Consider the following 15,790-nt stretch of genomic DNA (forward strand, 5'->3'; position numbering starts at 1 on the left):
AAATGTTCGATAGACTTTGTTCAAATTGCGTTGAAATTTATCCAGAAATGTCGATTTGACATTTTACTAATAATCGTGATGTTGACAATCTTCACTGTCATTCCAACATTTCCAGATTTCAAACGGAGTATAAAGTCAATTTCTGCGCATCTTTCATGTTCTCCTTAATTAAAAAGGTATAAGTTTTTCTAAATTTCACCTGTTCTTGACACATGATTGATAAACTAATGGAAAATTTTTTAACTAGGCTAATAATAAAAAAAGTCGTAATATTTCAGTGTAATACATACATCTGAAAACTTGATGTTTCTGAAATGAAATGTTATTAGTTGCACCTGACAAACAAAGTTTTATAATTAATTTAAAATACAACGAAAAAGAGATTGTTAAGCCAAAAATCACGAGAATATTATATTAAATTGAGATTTAAAAACTTTTACCGTTTCAACAATAGAATTTACAAGCAACATATTAACATAAGCATCAGTGGAAATTTCTATCACAGTTTGACTCGATTTTCTCAACAACATGGAACAGGATAATTTAAAAAATTAAAATTTGATTTCGACATTCAAGCTTCTGATATACATAACTTCCTGCCCTTTGGTTTAAAAATTTGTTGAAAAAATGATGAGAAAATTCTTGCTGTTTCTTGTTCTTCCAAAAAACTGTTTTTGAAATGTTAAACTTCAGTAATACAATACAAGTTTTTCCTGCAACAATTAAGATACGAATTATTGAAAATATAAAAGCTTCATTGATAAAAAGTTATTGTTTTTCAATTGCGGCAATATTATCTGCTCCAAATGCGACCAAACAGTCAACATCTGCATAGTCTTCTGAGTTGCATCTGAAATTCATTCAATTATTTCCACCATAAAAATATTGATACTTACGGAGCTGTTCTGCAATGAGCCACTCCGTTTGATGGACTTTCATTTGGTGGAGTTACTTTTGTCATGATGTATGTAGAATGATTGCAAGTTGAATCAGTTTTGACTGTAAGATCTCCAGTGTACTGAAATTTTTTTTTTGGTAAGTTTCTAGCTTTTCTGAAAATTTTTACTGTTTCAAGTCGTTAGAATATAAACATTCTGTCAATATGAAAAGTGTTTCTTGAGTTTTTACTTGATTATTCCCACACTATTCAATATAATTTTTTTTCCTAGTATTTTTATCTTATTTTCACGTTGAAATAAATGTATTGAATAATAAGAATAACTCGTGATTCGAAATAACTCTTACCTCGCATCTCTCAGTATGGCCATCACTAGAACATTCTTTCGATTTTTTCAAATGAGAGGAACGATTGCCAACTGCAATTGCAGAGACAAGAGCTACGGAAACTGCCAGAAGAAGAACGAGACGAGAATTCATAGTTGAAACAGTCGGTGGTTGAGTGATTTCAGTTCGCAACTTTTATACTTTTTTCAACAATAGCTTGCTTTTTTGTGTTAAAATGGGAACAATACCTATGAGTTATGACGAATTTGGTGTATTGTTAACGGTTTTGGTTTTGTTGTCACAGAAATAAGTACAGTGCGCACAAGTTGTATAGGCCAGCCTAAAAATTGGAGAAATTAAAGTAAAATCTGTTTTAGGCTTTATATTTTTATAAGTTAGTTTCTGTAATGGATGTGCTGGTTGCAATAGTATTTTATACAGTGATGTATTTGTTACTGTATTCGGCTACTTTGCGGCGATATTATTATTAAGATGAAACAGTGAAAATGTTTTAATTTAGAAATTACAGATTTGTTATGTTTAGATTATTAGCTGTATCTGAGATATTTCTGAAGAATGCGAGTTTATTGGCAAACTGAAAATGTGCGATCTCGTCGGTGCACAGCCATCTCTCAACGTCGATTAACCAAATACTGATACTTTTCACTGGTTTGAAGAGTGCTGATAATATATAGCACGTTATAAGATTACAAGGATTATCAACAAAAAAAGCGCGGGGTCGAAAAGTAAACATTCAATTCAAAAATTTATTCAGTTCAATTTCCTCACTGCTTCAGAGTTTTAACCACACTCTTGCCCTCTGCCGGCTCGGGAGTCGTGATCGAATCAGCCATGATCTTATGGTAAGAGACGGATTCGTCGCGGAACTTGAGCACACAATCAGCATGCTTTGCCTTTTGCTGGGAGATCGAGACGGTGATGAAATCCATCAATTTGGTACGGCAATCATTCATCCAAGTCTGAGCATTTGTTGCCGCTGTCTCAGCATCTTCAGTTTTTCCCTTGTTCTGCAGAACAACGGCCTCGTCGTATCCATCCACAGATTCCGCATAGACTGAAAATATTGGTTATTTCAAAGAATTTGAGAACTTGAATCAAGTACCTTTCTTCAATCTGACATACTCCCAGTAGTCCTCTCCAATGAACTTGGTAAGTGGCTTGAGATTCTCCAATTGCTTCCGAACCTTCTTCTCATGCTCCGAATCCAGTGTAAGGAGCGCTTTAATAGCTGGCTCCAAACTTTCGTACTTTGTCTTATCTCTTCCCTGATTTGCAATGATTTCATAAGTCTTCAAGTACTGTCCGGCATAGCGATAGTGTGGCTCCGTTCTTGCTCCGGTGACCAGCTGCTTTGAAGTGACCGCATTTTCGACGAGCATGTACATGAGAGCTTGATGAAGACGGTCACAGCACGACTTGTAAGACTCCACACGGCCACATCTTTTCTTCACATCTTCCGAGAGCTTATCTTGTTGTCGCTTTTTGCGTTTGAGAATTGACGAGAAGATTCCATGATTTGCATTATCCTCCTGAAAAAGAAGTCATTTCAAAACTGATTTTAAAAAATTCCAAAGGATGCCGCCAAGGTAGGTTAGGTAGGCAGATAGGTAGATTGGCAGGAATGTCCTGTAGGTATGTAGGTAGGCATCCAAGTAGGTAAGCAAGAATGGACACAAGACATGTAGGCATGAGGACCCCAATCATCCCGCCTCATGCCTACATGTCTATGCCAGTTAAGTGCCTACGCCTGTTTTTCTTGCCGTGAGCATACCTGCCTAAATCATGCTTAAAACAATACTTATGCTACCCTTGTATTGTCCCAGCTCTTTAAACTCACAGCTAATCCATAAAATGATCCTGAATATGGTCCATCGTCTGCGATGCTTTTCGTATTTTCTTTCGTCATTCTTATTGTTGTTGTTGAACGTAGGAATGATTCAAAATCGATTGATTATGGACACGTCGCCAAAACAAGAAAATAGGAGGAGAGGGTCTAAAATTCGCGTGAAAACGGTCAAATGTTCATAAAATGAAATTTTATTTAACTTTTTTCTCACGGGATTTGCGTATTTACTTTTAAGATTAAATTATAAAATCGGTTTCACGTAGTTAATAAATTCGGCAGTTTTCATGGATTGTTTTGATTTAAGTGTTTAGGGAGAAATTTTTGTTAAAATCTTTTGATTTAAGAACTTCATAAACGTCGTAACTTCAAAACTGTCTAAAACAGTTTGTTCTTCTTCAGAATCGCAAGACATCATTGAACCAGAGACTTTGTAATCTAGTCAAGTTGACTTCTTCTATCTGCACTAATTCTTCTCAATGACATTTCTATTACTTGGAACATAGCGACCTACAGGTTTCCTACCTTTGCTAATTACAAATAAAGAAAGAAATCGCAATGAGATTACTGAAGAATCAACCTGAGTCAAACTTCAAAGTATAATGAAACAGTAATATATTTTAAAGATTTAAGAACTCAATATTTTAATTTTACAAGAAACCAAAAAATGTCATGTCACATTAAAGTATCAGCATTCATTCTCATAATCATCACTTGGAATTTTATTGATCCTGTCATAAAATGCTTGTGAACAATTTGACTGAACTTTTATGACTGCTCCACATCTAAAATTCAATGTTTAAACTCAATTAAATAATTAAAATTACGGTGTTTTTGTGCATATCGTACTTCCATTGTATTTTGCAGACACTGCACCAACGTAGTTATATTTATTTTTATAATATTCTGATACGAAACATTCGGAGGTTGTTGAGAAAACCCACGAGGCGGTTACCTTGAATAGATAAACTAGGTATCTTCTAAGAATTGGTTTTGAAACAGAAAAAAATTATACTTTGTTATATAATTTCTTACCCCACATCCATAAAGGTAAGCGTCGTTGCTGTAATCCAAAAAACATTGTTTTGCAGAGGAAAATGTTTCGGAAACAATATTGGAAGGTGCTGAACATCCACCAGCAGCAGCTACAGTAACCAATACTGTTAGGCAAGTAAAAGCTAAGCCAAACATGGTTAGCTGTGAATTGGTATAGTGTTTAATTTCATTTTTATACTCTTTCAGATTTCAACATTTTTGTGTTTTGTCACGTTTTGTTGTTAAATGGTTTGCAGACATTTTACTAGTTCGAATAAAGATTAAACTTTTGGAAAACAAAGTTATTATGAACTTTTGTATTTCATCTAATGTACTTTTTTAAATCTGTTTTTAATCGCAAAGTTTTCATATTTTAGAGGTATTTATCATCAAGTTGGGATGAATGTTTTACAGTGTACAAAAAAAGAATAATATCAAAAAAATTCGTTTGTTTTATTGTGAATTTAGGAAAAATTGTTTTTTGTCTCCATACTTTATCATACTGCGCCCTCAGAGCATTTTTGAATTGCGTTGTTTTTGCGGTATCAGCGAGAAGATCGAGAGATCGAGAAGAGAAGCTTACAATTTTACAATTTTAAGAAAAGTATAAGTCTTGAATAAAATCTGGAAATCGGTTTCACTTTGTCTATAACTTGGGTTTAATTTCGCTATTAAAACTGCTCCCATAAAATGAATTGCGGATATTTTGAGGTACATAGACAAATATTCTGTTAGTCTAGATTTTGCTCCAGATTTTATCTGAAAGCTTCAAAGGCTTACTTTCTTTTTTCTTATCAGTTTGAAAATTTTGGAAGCTCACAGATCAGAAACACAACAAGATATATACTTCATTAATCACAAGGTCTACTGATTTTCAATGTAAGTGATATATTCATTTCCAAAAGCAGCCGCACAGTCAACTGGTACAAATTGATTTGAGTAGCATCTGGAATTTATTTAATTTCTCTGAAAACTTCGGAAACCACTTACGATGACTGTTTGCATTGAGCTACTTCATTTTGTGAATTTTCATTTGGCTGGCTCGCCACTTTTTTCTCGTAAATGGAAAAAGTACATGTTGAGCCAATTTTCAGTTCAAGAGTTCCAGAATACTAAAATTAAAGTTTTTTTCAGACTTTTCCAAGAAATATACGAAAATTTACCGTGCACTCGGTGCAATATACTCCATTTAAAAAGAACATGGTGCAACTTTTAGCTTTTGTGACACAAGTTGTTTGGAGTTGGGATGGATATCCAGACACCAAAGCAATTGTAACAGAGAGGAGAAGGACAGTTGAGACGAAGGAATTCATGATAACAAGTTGATTCAGAAATGAATTCAGGTTGATACTTTTATAATTTTAACAACAAAAGAAACAAATTTCTGCATTTTGCAACGAAAAATAGAACAAATGAAAACTAGAGGAATGACGAATTTTTAAAGTTTGTGTTTAAAAAAATAAAATTGGAAAATGCAACCACTTCTGAACATTCTTTTCTCCCTGTTTTTTTGTCATTAAAACGACTGTTTCATTGAAATCTTAAAAGCATCGTGTTTTTACTTATGGCATTATTGGATTTAGATCTGGAGAGAACATTGTTTTGAAATAAACTGACAACTTGGATGCTAAAATCATCTGAGAAAATTATAAATTTTCGAAAAAAAAATTTTCAAAGTCAAAAGTTGGTAATTTTTGATAAATGTTAGCTTACACAAAATTCATGTGACATTTGTGACATTTGTGACATTTGGGAAAATTTCAAATTTCCAAAAAAAAAACAATGAAAGTTACAAGTTGCTAATTTTTGAAAATAACGTTCGTTAGGTTACACAGAATTTATCGCAAAATTTTAAGTTTTTTCTTCCAAAAAAGTTTCAGATGATTAGCAAAATATATACTTCTAGATTTGCACAATGAGCTCTTGACATGCAATTTTTTTTTCAAGGAAAATGTATGATTATTTGAAAAATTGCAAGAAATCGCCTTATTATTTTGTGTTTCTTTTGATGTTTTCATAATGTTTCCACTTTCTTACTTTAATTTTGAATGAAGAACATAATGAAATTATCAAAACGATTTATTTGTTTCAAATGATCATTTCTTTTTTCTCTTTTTTTGCAATTTCAGCAAGTTTTGCAGCGGAGAACGCTACATTGCAGTCAGCAGGAGTCTTCTCGGTTTTGTCACATCTGAAAGTGTTCCATAAAAGTCAATACTTATCGAAACGAACGTACGGCGTCATTGTACATTGTTCAACGGTAGATTATATCTCTGAGCTAACGATCGTATTGATAAGCAATTCGCCGCGTCTAGATATAGATCCAATATTCAGCTTTACTATCTGTAAAAAACCGAATTATAGTAAGAATAACTGATAAAAAATCAATAATATTACCAGGAAATTATTAGCGAATCTCATAAGTCCCGAAACACTTGTTCGATCGATAATCACTGTTCCACTGTACATATAATTGAGGAATAACTGGAAAACTTGTGGAGATTTGCTATTTATTGTGAGCTGTTCTTTCCACGTCACAAAATCTACCGGTTTTTCGTTGATATTGCAATCGTTGGAACACTGAAAAATAATTATTAATTCAATTTTGAAACCAATATCATGATTTTCTATCAATTATTTTCAGCCTGTTATGAAAATAGTTCTTCTTCAAAACCTCTTTTTAGAAAAAGTATAAAAGTACTCACTTCCATTTTCCGTCGCATTAATCGGTGGAATCGGCAAATGATGTTGATTCATCGCTTTTGGTCGTTTTAATCTGAAATTTTTCATTGAATTTTACCAATTTCTTTTGTTAAAGTAAGAATCTGAATCTTTAAAGCTTTAAAAGTGAACAGTTTCCTTCAGAACTTCAGAAAAAAAAAACATAGACAAAGCTTACATTGCATTTTTGTCCAGTTCTACGATATTCAAGGTAGATGCATATATGCGGAATGGTCCTGCCGCGCGGTTAACGGTTTCTGTGTGATATGCGCGAAAGAATAAAACAAATGCACTGTAATTTGATCCAACAATTGTGCGATAAGCAATGAAAATGAGGATATTTTCGCTCATTTCTCAGTTAAAAATTATCTCAACAATCGAAAACTCTTAAAATAGAGCATGAACATCTTTCTCATCTAGGAAACTCTAAATTTTTGGAAAAATTAATCAATAATTGATCCCATGGCGCCGAAAATTCTAGGCCACCTCATTCCTAGACCGTTTTGATAGCACATTTACAAGCGATTTCGCAATAATAGGATTAATTTATTTGTGAATTTGCGAGTTTCTATTAGTTGTTCTACAATAATGTTTGTAAATATTCAGATGATACGTTTTTTGCGCATTTTAGTGTCGAAGTTGCATCATCTTGAGATAATTTGTGCGCCTTTACATAGAAAACTTTCTACCTGAGGAGTCAACGATGACGTATGGTATTCTTTGCGTCTCTCGTAAAAAACACTCTTTTCAAAAAATTATTTGTCTTCCCTCTCAATATGTTAATGTCTGTGTCTCTTCCCAAGAGGGAAGCGAGCGATAGAGCGCGATTACTATCCTTCTACATAAAACATTCGAGAAGGAAGATGCGATTTCGCTTTTTTCTTGCAAAAAGTAGCAAAAATTATCAATTTTTGACTTAAGATTTCTAATTTACGAGTATCCTCCAATCTTTTGTGATAAAATATCGAACTTTTAATAAAACATATTATTTTTACCATCAATCCGCGAAAACCCGGTGCATTTTTATTAACTTTTGGCAAATTTCAGTCCGATGACTTATGCTCGAGCTCAGATTGTTAAAAACGGAACCATTATTTGTTCTCTGGATGGTATTGACCGGAATCAAGGCGACACGCAAACAACTAAAAATGGGATCAATTTGTAAGTTTTCAATATTACCATTCCAGAGAGTGAAGACAGTTGAAGAGACACACACACATCCTGGGCCCCAAGGGACGGGGAGCGGAAAGTGCCGAATTGTGTCGATATTTGAAGCGTTCCTCTTGTAAATCGACAAAAGTCTATGTGTGTTCAACTGTCTACACTCTGGACCGGTAATACATAGCATTTTCTTGAATGAATTAATTATTTCAGGAAAGTCTCGATTGTCGAATCCAGGGGCCGCGTCGAGTTGAGATTGACGTCGGTGAATCGTCACGAAACGCCAAATCTCACCCAATTTGTATTTGCAATCATTGTGCCATTTATCCAGTCACCAAACGAGGAGGAGGAAGATTTTCATCAAGTGACGCTCGACACACCACCAGACCGGGAAGAATTAAGAACTCGCCGCGGTGGAGCGACTCTGCAACCGATCATCTACGCTGGACCTGTTATTTAGCTCTACTAGCGGGCCCCATAGGGCCCGCTAGTCGCTTTGGAGTTCTGATTAATTGTTGTTTGAGTTTGGTTGATTGATTTATCCCGTCCCCTTGTTAATTGGCCTTTGTGTGATTTGTGTTGCTGATTGACTAATCAGCAACACGGAGATAAATGATGACTTAGCACATACCTGTTCTGTTATTTCTTTGGGTTTTCAGGGTGTTTATTTTGGGCCGTTTTCGGGAGCTCCCGCTCCGCAAAAATGCCTACAAGACTGCTGCATCAGCAACAAATAGGCAGTCTTCATGGGCGTCTATTATGCTTACTTACCTACTTGCCTACCTACTAAGCGCATACCTGATGCCCATCACATGCTTGTATTCGTGTCTTGTGTCTGCCTACCTACGTGCCTACCTCATTCTTGTATGATACCTACACGCCTGCTTCATACCTGACCGTCCTTTTGTTTTGCAAAAAAAAAACAGTTTTCCAAGGAAATCAGCAATAAATAGGCAGACAGTCTACCTGCTGCCTATTACACGCCTGTACCTGTGCCTATTTTGTGTCTGCCTGCCTTTGTGCCTACCTCATTCTTGTATGATACCTACATGCCTGCTTCATGCCTGACCGTCCTTTTGTTTTGCAAAAAAAACATTTCTACAAGAAATCCAGCAATAAATAGGCAGGCAGTCTACCTGATGCCTATTACATGCCTGTACCCGTGCCTATCTTGTGTCTGCCTTCCTACGTGCCTACCTGATACCTAAGTTTTGTCTGACTGTCTCCGCATCAATTCCATGCCCGCCTATACGCCTGCATTTTGCTTAAATGACTGCCTACCTACCTACCCACATACTAGCCTACCCTACCTACCTACCTACCTACCTACCTACCTACCTACCTGCCTACATCCCTCAACTCTCCCATTTTCCAGCTCACGCCGTCGTGTCCATCTGTGGGGACATCACTATGTCCCTTATGGTTGCTCCACTGATTTCTGTGCCTGTTATGGTTTTTGGTGGATTCCTGATAACTGTCGATGCGGTCCCAGTGTACTATCTTTCGTTGACCTACGTGTCATGGTACCATTATGCGTTTGAAGCCATTATGATTGCATTCTTCAAGGATCATGGAGATATTAAAGGTCGGCTAAGAACTTTTTCAGAAATTTGAATAAATGGAACATTGCAGGCTGCGATAAACCTGTCATTACACAATTTGAATGTTCAAATGGCCTAAAATTCATTAGTGACCAGGATTTTAAAGTGGAGCATTTTTGGTTGGATTTCATCGCAGTCGGTGCAATTCTCCTTTTTTGGAAGTTATTTGGGCTTTGGCTTTTGTGATAAGAATTCGGAGAACTACTTGATAACTGTGCTCACTGAGCAGAATAAATAATTTTATGCGGTTCTGTACAGGGTTGTCTATTTTTCGCCTACCGCGTGTCTGCCTGCCTACATCCTTCCTCATACTTGCTTCATACTTACATGTCTGGCTCATGTGTGTGCCTTCGTCTACTAGATGCCTACCTACGTGCCTTCCTACATTCTTACTGCATGACGTCATATGCAACTCGCTCATGTCTGCCTACTTTACTGCAACCTACATACCTACCTACTTACCTGCCTGCCTCATGTTGGATTATAAACCTGCATGGCGGTTACACATTACATTCGTGCCTATTTACTGCCAGCCAACGTGTCTGCCTACGTGCCTACTTTACGCCTACCTAATTTCTTTTCTGCATACAATATATCACGTACCAGGATACCTACATCCTCATGCCGACGCATAAGTATACTTCAAGCCTGCCTATAATTAATTCCAGTTAATTTTCATTCATTCAAACATGCAAATAGATCCTTAAAAAATAAAATAAGAAATCAGAGTTAAATATTTACATCGAATCAGGATGACACCACGAGGAACACCAGTAAATCTCGAACTTGTTGGTTAACATCACCGATCATGACATTCTGGAATAAGATTTGGATTTTATTGAGCAACATGTTTTATCAAGATTACTTGTTCAATGTCTCCGAGTTTCTCAATTTCTTCCTCGACTTTTTTCAGAAAACTGGCAAGCAACGGAACCTTCATCCACTTTAGAAAATGCGTCAAAGTTTTCAAAAAATCTTTTGCTGGTGTACTCCCATCTGCATCTTTCGTTTGGAACTTTCCAGTGATATTCTGCAACATCGACTCCATGGCATTGATGAATAGTTTCAACGGAATCATCTGAAGAAAAAGATAGAATTAAACTGAAAAGTTGATATTCCTCAACTACCTTATCCGCCGGTCCAACGCGAAGTTGTTCAATCTCATTTAGCAACTCATTTAAAAGTTCCGATTCAAGAGAAATGAGCATATTGTCCAACTTGTCAAGTACATTGAGCATCGAGATCTTCGGATATTCAGATCCTTCCACATCAGCTTCTTGTGCCTTGTTATTGTTGACTGCATCACACTGTACTTCGGACTCATCAACGATCTCTAATTTCGGCGCACTTTCGACAACAGTTGTAAAAGTCTTGAGCAAATCAATAATTTGTTGAGCCTTGTGCTTGTCAACATTCCCTTTTGTGTCATCAGAAATCTTAACCTTCGGAGCTCTATCGATAACAGTCGCAAAACTCTTCAGCACATCGTTGTACGATAAGCGCATCCGAGTGAATTCTTCGAAATTGAAGGAATCATCGAAGGATCCGGCAGTATCCATATGAGGAGTCTCCTGACGACTTGAACAACCTTCTCCGTCTCGCCTGCTCCTTTTACTGTAGTTTCCACTGGATCCTGTGTTGCCTGAGTTCGCTCCAGTCGCTCGAGTCTTCCATGCTCTTTTTCTTCCTTCATGTTGACCTTTGAGTTTCATTTTTCCATCGTTTGCGACATACTCAATGATTCGATTTTGATCATCCAATCGAACAATTCCCTGTTTTTCAACTCTGAAATTCAATTCCAGCCAATGAGGTTTAACTCGAAATTATGCTTACTCGGAAAGAAAATTCGCCTCCATCTTCCCACTCAACGCAAACATCATACGGATGCGCAAATCGATTGATAAGTTGTCCAAAAGAATCATATTCCGGGCCACAACTCCATGGAATCTAAATCAAAAACCTCGAAGACAATCAAGAAAATTCTTTTCACCTGCCCCTATAGGTGGTAACATCAAGTACACCATGCTCGAGAGCACGAAACTCTCCGAACACCCTCCGCTGATCAATTGGTTCGTTGGACTTTTCAGTCTTGTTCACAAGAAATTGGACAAATCGGACAAACTCGGGGCTTTCTATATCTACTGAGCAACGACCATGTCTTCCTTGCAATTTAAGCTGTTCATCAAATGATGTGAATTTCCAGATTCGCTTTTTGTCGTCGAGCTGAACGATACCAAGCTGTTCGATTCTGAAAAATTGTATTTTTATGGTAGTAACGTTATTCCACATAAATGCTCTCTTTAATGTGATATTATAGCGACACAGAAAGATGAGTATTTTGAAATCATAACGCGATCGCGCTCTACGGTCAAACGAGAACGTTCTGCCCATTTTTTTTTGGGTCTCGTTTAGTATATTATTACACTCAAAATAAAAAACTGCGTGGCGTGTACTGCAGAAAACCTCATACTTAGGCCCCGCCTTTTTCTCGTTCACTCACGGAGAAAAGGCAAAATTTTGGGCACCAACCAATATCAGGCCGCGGACATCCTACGGGCTCCGCGCGCCGCTATGTTTAACTCGCAGTGGGTGTGGCGAGCTGTCTCCGCCCGCTGCGAGTTGAACATAGCGGCGCGCGGAACCCGTAGGATGTCGGCGGCCTGATATTGGTTGGTCCCCAAATTTTTGCCTTTTCTCCGTGAGTGAACGAGAAAAAGGCGGGGCCTAAATATGAGGTTTTCTGCAGTACACGACACGCAGTTTTCTTATTTTGAGTGTATTTGGTGGCAAATCGTAAATTCGAGCAGTTTTAAAAATTATTATCGCCAATTTCTCTTTAGCATTTTTCGAATATGAATATTATCACGGAATTCTGGCTTCCCTCATAAATTGAAATGGAAGAGTTAGCTAAACTAGGCCATTTTGGCTTGGCCGTATCTGGGGTAGATTTACGGCGCGTTGCGTGTCGCGTCGCGGCTCGTTTTTAGTTGTAAAACTGATGTAATTGTCCGTGTGAAGAAAACATAAATAACATGACTATGTTCTTCTTTTGGACAAAAATATTCACTTGGAAAAGCTGATAAATCTTCATTTTTTGCATTTCCTGATTTTGTTCTCACCTTGTAAGAAACTCATTCTCTACTGATTGACTTAGAACGAACATCAGTCTCACACGAGCTCCTACACTATATGCGTTCCACAAATGAATCATCGGGGCAAGCTCATTGCGGAATCTGAACCGATAATTAAGAAACGACAAATAATAATAATACTCTGCTCACCTCTCAAAGTACATAGATGAATGTGTACTAGAATTTTCACGTTTCTTGAATTCTTCGAAAACTTGTGTGGCCGACATTGGTTTCACGAAGTCTTTTGTGTGCTGCATCAGGAATTCCATGAATTTCTTGCATTTCTCATCATTTAGTTGGCCATATTGATTATCTTCAAGGATAAGACTTTCATCGTTTGAAACGAATTTCTCAATTCGTCTGTTTTCATAGAGCTCGACGTTTCCCAAGGATTGCATTCTGTAAATTATTTGTTCTCACACTGAAAATGTCATTACAATCCCACCTTGCAAGGAATTCATCCGAAACTTTACCAGATAAAGCAAAAAGTAGTCGAATCCGGCTCTCGACACTGTATGTATCCATGTTACTTATTTGTGGACAAAGTTTTTGATGGAATCTAAAACATGAGTTTTAAAAATATCCAGACTAACAACTCCTACCGGGAAAGATAGGTCGAATAGTTGAGCCCAAAGCGCTCACTGAACTTTTTAAGAAGAGGGCATAACTTGATTCGCTCCGTAGCATGTTCTGTTGAATCAATAAGAAAATCCATTTGTCGCTTCAAGTCATCATTGAATATGAACTCCATTTAGTTTGAAATAAAAATATTTAGTAAGTTGAGGAAACCTCTTCCACGTGCTCGCCGTGCGACGGGAAAATTATATGTAAATATATTTTTTATTTTTTTAAATTAAAAATAAAAAAAAAAAAAAAAATTTTTAAATTAATTAAAACGTTTTCAACTTTTACCTAAATTTTTAGAAATCAAGTTTTCAGCATACCTTCTATTGTTTTCTATATGTAATAAAGTTATATTTGCATGCGTTCTTTAATCAGTTGTATACCAGCAATGAAAACTTGATAAAGTCTGGAAAACTTTATTAATGATGAACTTCTAAGAAACACTTCAAGCCTGAACGATTTTGTCAAACGATGGCCTGGAACACTTTTTATGAGTGTATAGAGGGATCCGACGGACATCGGACCATTTACTTTTCTCCTCCAATGCACCATGGAGCAGTTTATCATGGACAACGTTATAGAAACTCTCGTTACATCGTATTTCCCCTCAAACACCTCACCATTTCTGAGTAACGAGGATAGTGAATTGAATTTTATGTTTAAAAATATCAGGAAGATGATTTCGATAGACGATGGTTATGAGATTTTCGGTCCAGGTGCACTTCTGTTTCCGAATCCAACATGCTTAAAATTGAAGACTCAAATTGTATCCTTGGAGGGGATGCATAAACAAAATATATATGAACTTCAAAATTTGCGTGTATTTGAACAACAATTAATGGTGTGGGGTGAAGAAAAGAAAAAATTGAAAGAACAAATCGAACGGCTAGAAAAATTGCTTGCCAAAAAGAATCCGGACAGGGAAAGTTTTGAGCAGCACACCAATCATCTGCACGTATGAATGAGCAGATGACAAACGAGTTTCAGGAATTTGTAACTTGTTTGCATCAGTGTAGCAATGACGTTTGTATATATTCAACTATTTCAAAGTATTGTGAAACAGTAAAATATTTTAAAGATTGGTATGTTCTAATTTTGCGACACATGTTCCCAGGAGGCATCGAGAAAGGGGACATCGCGTTCAAAGACGGCATTGGGAAGAATTTTTGTAGGTTTCAAGTAAACATTATGAAATTGTCTATTTAATAAAAAAATATTACTCTAATATTCTTCTGATGACTTGGTGACGATTTTTGAGATCATAACCCTTATGAACTTTTTTGGACATTTTTTTTGTGGACTGATTATAAAGAACTGTTTAGTAATTGTAAAAAAATGCAAAATTTCCGATGTTATGGGCATTCTTGAGATTTTTTATTTCTAGATATAACTAGTACATTGTGGTCAACTTATGACGTTTATACCTCTACAAAAAAGTCAACAATAAACTTGTTGCTCATTATATTGCTAACAACTTTTAAGTTGGCAACTTCTCTTATATCACATACGGACAGAGTTAAAAGCTGTAGAAAGTATAACGTCTTTGTGTTCTTTTGAAAATTTCATTGATTTTTTGTTAGAGCATGAAAACTGAACACCCAAAATTGTGTGAAAACTATTTTCTGCAATATCTACAACTTTTTTCAAAAACTTTTTTTTTGGTAATTGAAGTGTTTTATATTGCAATTTTCTAATATTGATTTTAATTACAAGAAAAAACATAGGACTTGAAAAAATACATTTATTTTTAATTTTAGGACAACAAATTGAACTCTGCAAGATTAAACTGGAACTCGGTGTTGTGACTTGGGTCCTGTGGTGCCACTGCATCCCAACTTGGCAGATTTCTAGGTGATTGCCAACATGAGAAAAGGATTATCTCTGAAAATTGCAGTTTGAGTGTTTAAATGATGGAGGAAGAACACTATTCTAGGAGAAAATAGATGTAGCGAAAATTGAGCAACTTCAGAAAGCTCTAGAACCGGAAAGAGAAACGCATCAACATCAGTAGTAGTATTCTTATATGGTAGATGAAACAGCAACTTCTATAGGTATACATGCGATGATCAAAATTCAGTAAACTAATTATTTTATTGGAATTGCGATGTTTAAATATTCGAAGCCGAACCGGCTCTACGATGTAATATTTCGAAAACTGCAATACAATGATAATGTGTTCACCGAATCTTTGAATCCGAAACTTGCTGCTGACGGAAATTGGTACTGCCGAAGATTTGACAAAATATCTCACTGAAAGTAAAGAAGAAATGACAGTTTTTTTTTCAATCAACAAACAGGAGGCGTCACATTGGAATTGTGTAGAGGATTAATTACGCAATAGAAGACAAGTACATTATGAGCTGATCCATATGAAATATTTTTGCAAACAGCTAGGAAGATGTCGACAATTTGAAAACAAGGTTAATTGC

The 15,790-nt window shown here is 36.2% G+C and overlaps 6 protein-coding genes, 19 non-coding genes and 2 pseudogenes across 27 annotated transcripts; 10 read left to right on the plus strand and 17 right to left on the minus strand.

The window, feature by feature from the left end:
• The first annotated feature begins 6 nt into the window (after positions 1 to 6).
• 21ur-743 lies at positions 7 to 27 on the plus strand. The gene has a single exon (NR_057022.1).
• A 443-nt stretch (positions 28 to 470) lies between these two features.
• Positions 471 to 491, minus strand: 21ur-10126. The gene has a single exon (NR_057023.1).
• 21ur-372 lies at positions 472 to 492 on the minus strand. The gene has a single exon (NR_057024.1).
• On the minus strand, positions 473 to 493 carry 21ur-10017. The gene has a single exon (NR_057025.1).
• On the plus strand, positions 488 to 508 carry 21ur-3984. Its single transcript, NR_057026.1, has one exon.
• A 185-nt stretch (positions 509 to 693) lies between these two features.
• On the plus strand, positions 694 to 714 carry 21ur-1600. The gene has a single exon (NR_057027.1).
• Positions 715 to 739: 25 nt separating this feature from the next.
• ule-4 (UPF0375 protein ule-4) lies at positions 740 to 1,393 on the minus strand. Its single transcript, NM_070234.7, has 3 exons — positions 1,246 to 1,393; positions 897 to 1,018; positions 740 to 850 (listed from the first exon to the last, which is right to left on the minus strand). The coding sequence occupies exons 1-3, from the start codon at positions 1,375 to 1,377 to the stop codon at positions 769 to 771; spliced, it is 336 nt and encodes a 111-aa protein (NP_502635.1). The 5' UTR covers positions 1,378 to 1,393; the 3' UTR covers positions 740 to 768.
• Positions 1,394 to 1,658: 265 nt separating this feature from the next.
• On the minus strand, positions 1,659 to 1,679 carry 21ur-9064. The gene has a single exon (NR_057028.1).
• A 300-nt stretch (positions 1,680 to 1,979) lies between these two features.
• Positions 1,980 to 3,167, minus strand: C08F11.10 (BAR domain-containing protein). The gene is made up of 3 exons (NM_070235.3): positions 3,083 to 3,167; positions 2,348 to 2,774; positions 1,980 to 2,299 (listed from the first exon to the last, which is right to left on the minus strand). Exons 1-3 carry the CDS (start codon positions 3,149 to 3,151, stop codon positions 2,010 to 2,012), a joined length of 786 nt encoding a protein of 261 aa, NP_502636.1. The 5' UTR covers positions 3,152 to 3,167; the 3' UTR covers positions 1,980 to 2,009.
• Positions 3,157 to 3,177, minus strand: 21ur-3188. Its single transcript, NR_057029.1, has one exon.
• A 212-nt stretch (positions 3,178 to 3,389) lies between these two features.
• 21ur-7739 lies at positions 3,390 to 3,410 on the plus strand. The gene has a single exon (NR_057030.1).
• On the minus strand, positions 3,409 to 3,429 carry 21ur-8475. Its single transcript, NR_057031.1, has one exon.
• On the plus strand, positions 3,417 to 3,437 carry 21ur-15535. The gene has a single exon (NR_057032.1).
• A 194-nt stretch (positions 3,438 to 3,631) lies between these two features.
• 21ur-6738 lies at positions 3,632 to 3,652 on the minus strand. The gene has a single exon (NR_057033.1).
• A 124-nt stretch (positions 3,653 to 3,776) lies between these two features.
• C08F11.17 (DUF19 domain-containing protein) lies at positions 3,777 to 4,279 on the minus strand (the record flags this gene model as incomplete). The annotated part of the gene is made up of 3 exons (NM_001083190.1): positions 3,777 to 3,873; positions 3,916 to 4,043; positions 4,124 to 4,279. The coding sequence occupies 3 exons, from the start codon at positions 4,277 to 4,279 to the stop codon at positions 3,777 to 3,779; spliced, it is 381 nt and encodes a 126-aa protein (NP_001076659.1).
• A 522-nt stretch (positions 4,280 to 4,801) lies between these two features.
• Positions 4,802 to 4,822, plus strand: 21ur-9635. The gene has a single exon (NR_057034.1).
• Positions 4,805 to 4,825, plus strand: 21ur-12340. The gene has a single exon (NR_057035.1).
• Positions 4,826 to 4,954: 129 nt separating this feature from the next.
• On the minus strand, positions 4,955 to 5,452 carry C08F11.12 (UPF0375 protein C08F11.12). Its single transcript, NM_070236.6, has 3 exons — positions 5,287 to 5,452; positions 5,114 to 5,235; positions 4,955 to 5,069 (listed from the first exon to the last, which is right to left on the minus strand). Exons 1-3 carry the CDS (start codon positions 5,434 to 5,436, stop codon positions 4,988 to 4,990), a joined length of 354 nt encoding a protein of 117 aa, NP_502637.1. The 5' UTR covers positions 5,437 to 5,452; the 3' UTR covers positions 4,955 to 4,987.
• Positions 5,453 to 6,263: 811 nt separating this feature from the next.
• Y45F10C.6 (uncharacterized protein) lies at positions 6,264 to 8,633 on the plus strand. Its single transcript, NM_001028299.3, has 3 exons — positions 6,264 to 6,383; positions 7,892 to 8,005; positions 8,219 to 8,633. Exons 2-3 carry the CDS (start codon positions 7,896 to 7,898, stop codon positions 8,463 to 8,465), a joined length of 357 nt encoding a protein of 118 aa, NP_001023470.2. The 5' UTR covers positions 6,264 to 6,383; positions 7,892 to 7,895; the 3' UTR covers positions 8,466 to 8,633.
• C08F11.16 lies at positions 6,364 to 6,876 on the minus strand (annotated as a pseudogene). The gene is made up of 3 exons: positions 6,829 to 6,876; positions 6,521 to 6,703; positions 6,364 to 6,466 (listed from the first exon to the last, which is right to left on the minus strand). Coding segments are annotated over exons 1-3 (334 nt in total).
• Positions 8,634 to 9,415: 782 nt separating the features above from the next.
• Positions 9,416 to 9,792, plus strand: Y45F10C.21 (annotated as a pseudogene). The gene is made up of 2 exons: positions 9,416 to 9,590; positions 9,638 to 9,792. Coding segments are annotated over exons 1-2 (330 nt in total).
• Positions 9,793 to 10,268: 476 nt separating this feature from the next.
• On the minus strand, positions 10,269 to 13,490 carry Y45F10C.1 (SPK domain-containing protein). The gene is made up of 9 exons (NM_070237.2): positions 13,340 to 13,490; positions 13,183 to 13,296; positions 12,888 to 13,136; positions 12,726 to 12,839; positions 11,597 to 11,854; positions 11,440 to 11,553; positions 10,734 to 11,391; positions 10,472 to 10,684; positions 10,269 to 10,422 (listed from the first exon to the last, which is right to left on the minus strand). The coding sequence occupies exons 1-9, from the start codon at positions 13,486 to 13,488 to the stop codon at positions 10,354 to 10,356; spliced, it is 1,938 nt and encodes a 645-aa protein (NP_502638.1). The 5' UTR covers positions 13,489 to 13,490; the 3' UTR covers positions 10,269 to 10,353.
• Positions 13,491 to 14,355: 865 nt separating this feature from the next.
• On the minus strand, positions 14,356 to 14,376 carry 21ur-15394. The gene has a single exon (NR_057036.1).
• On the minus strand, positions 14,359 to 14,379 carry 21ur-6868. Its single transcript, NR_057037.1, has one exon.
• A 111-nt stretch (positions 14,380 to 14,490) lies between these two features.
• Positions 14,491 to 14,511, minus strand: 21ur-15613. Its single transcript, NR_057038.1, has one exon.
• A 67-nt stretch (positions 14,512 to 14,578) lies between these two features.
• On the plus strand, positions 14,579 to 14,599 carry 21ur-10169. Its single transcript, NR_057039.1, has one exon.
• Positions 14,600 to 15,333: 734 nt separating this feature from the next.
• Positions 15,334 to 15,354, minus strand: 21ur-6726. The gene has a single exon (NR_057040.1).
• Positions 15,355 to 15,790: the final 436 nt, after the last annotated feature.

The sequence above is a fragment of the Caenorhabditis elegans genome, chromosome IV (assembly GCF_000002985.6).
Source record: "Caenorhabditis elegans chromosome IV".
Lineage (NCBI taxonomy): Eukaryota > Metazoa > Nematoda > Chromadorea > Rhabditida > Rhabditidae > Caenorhabditis > Caenorhabditis elegans.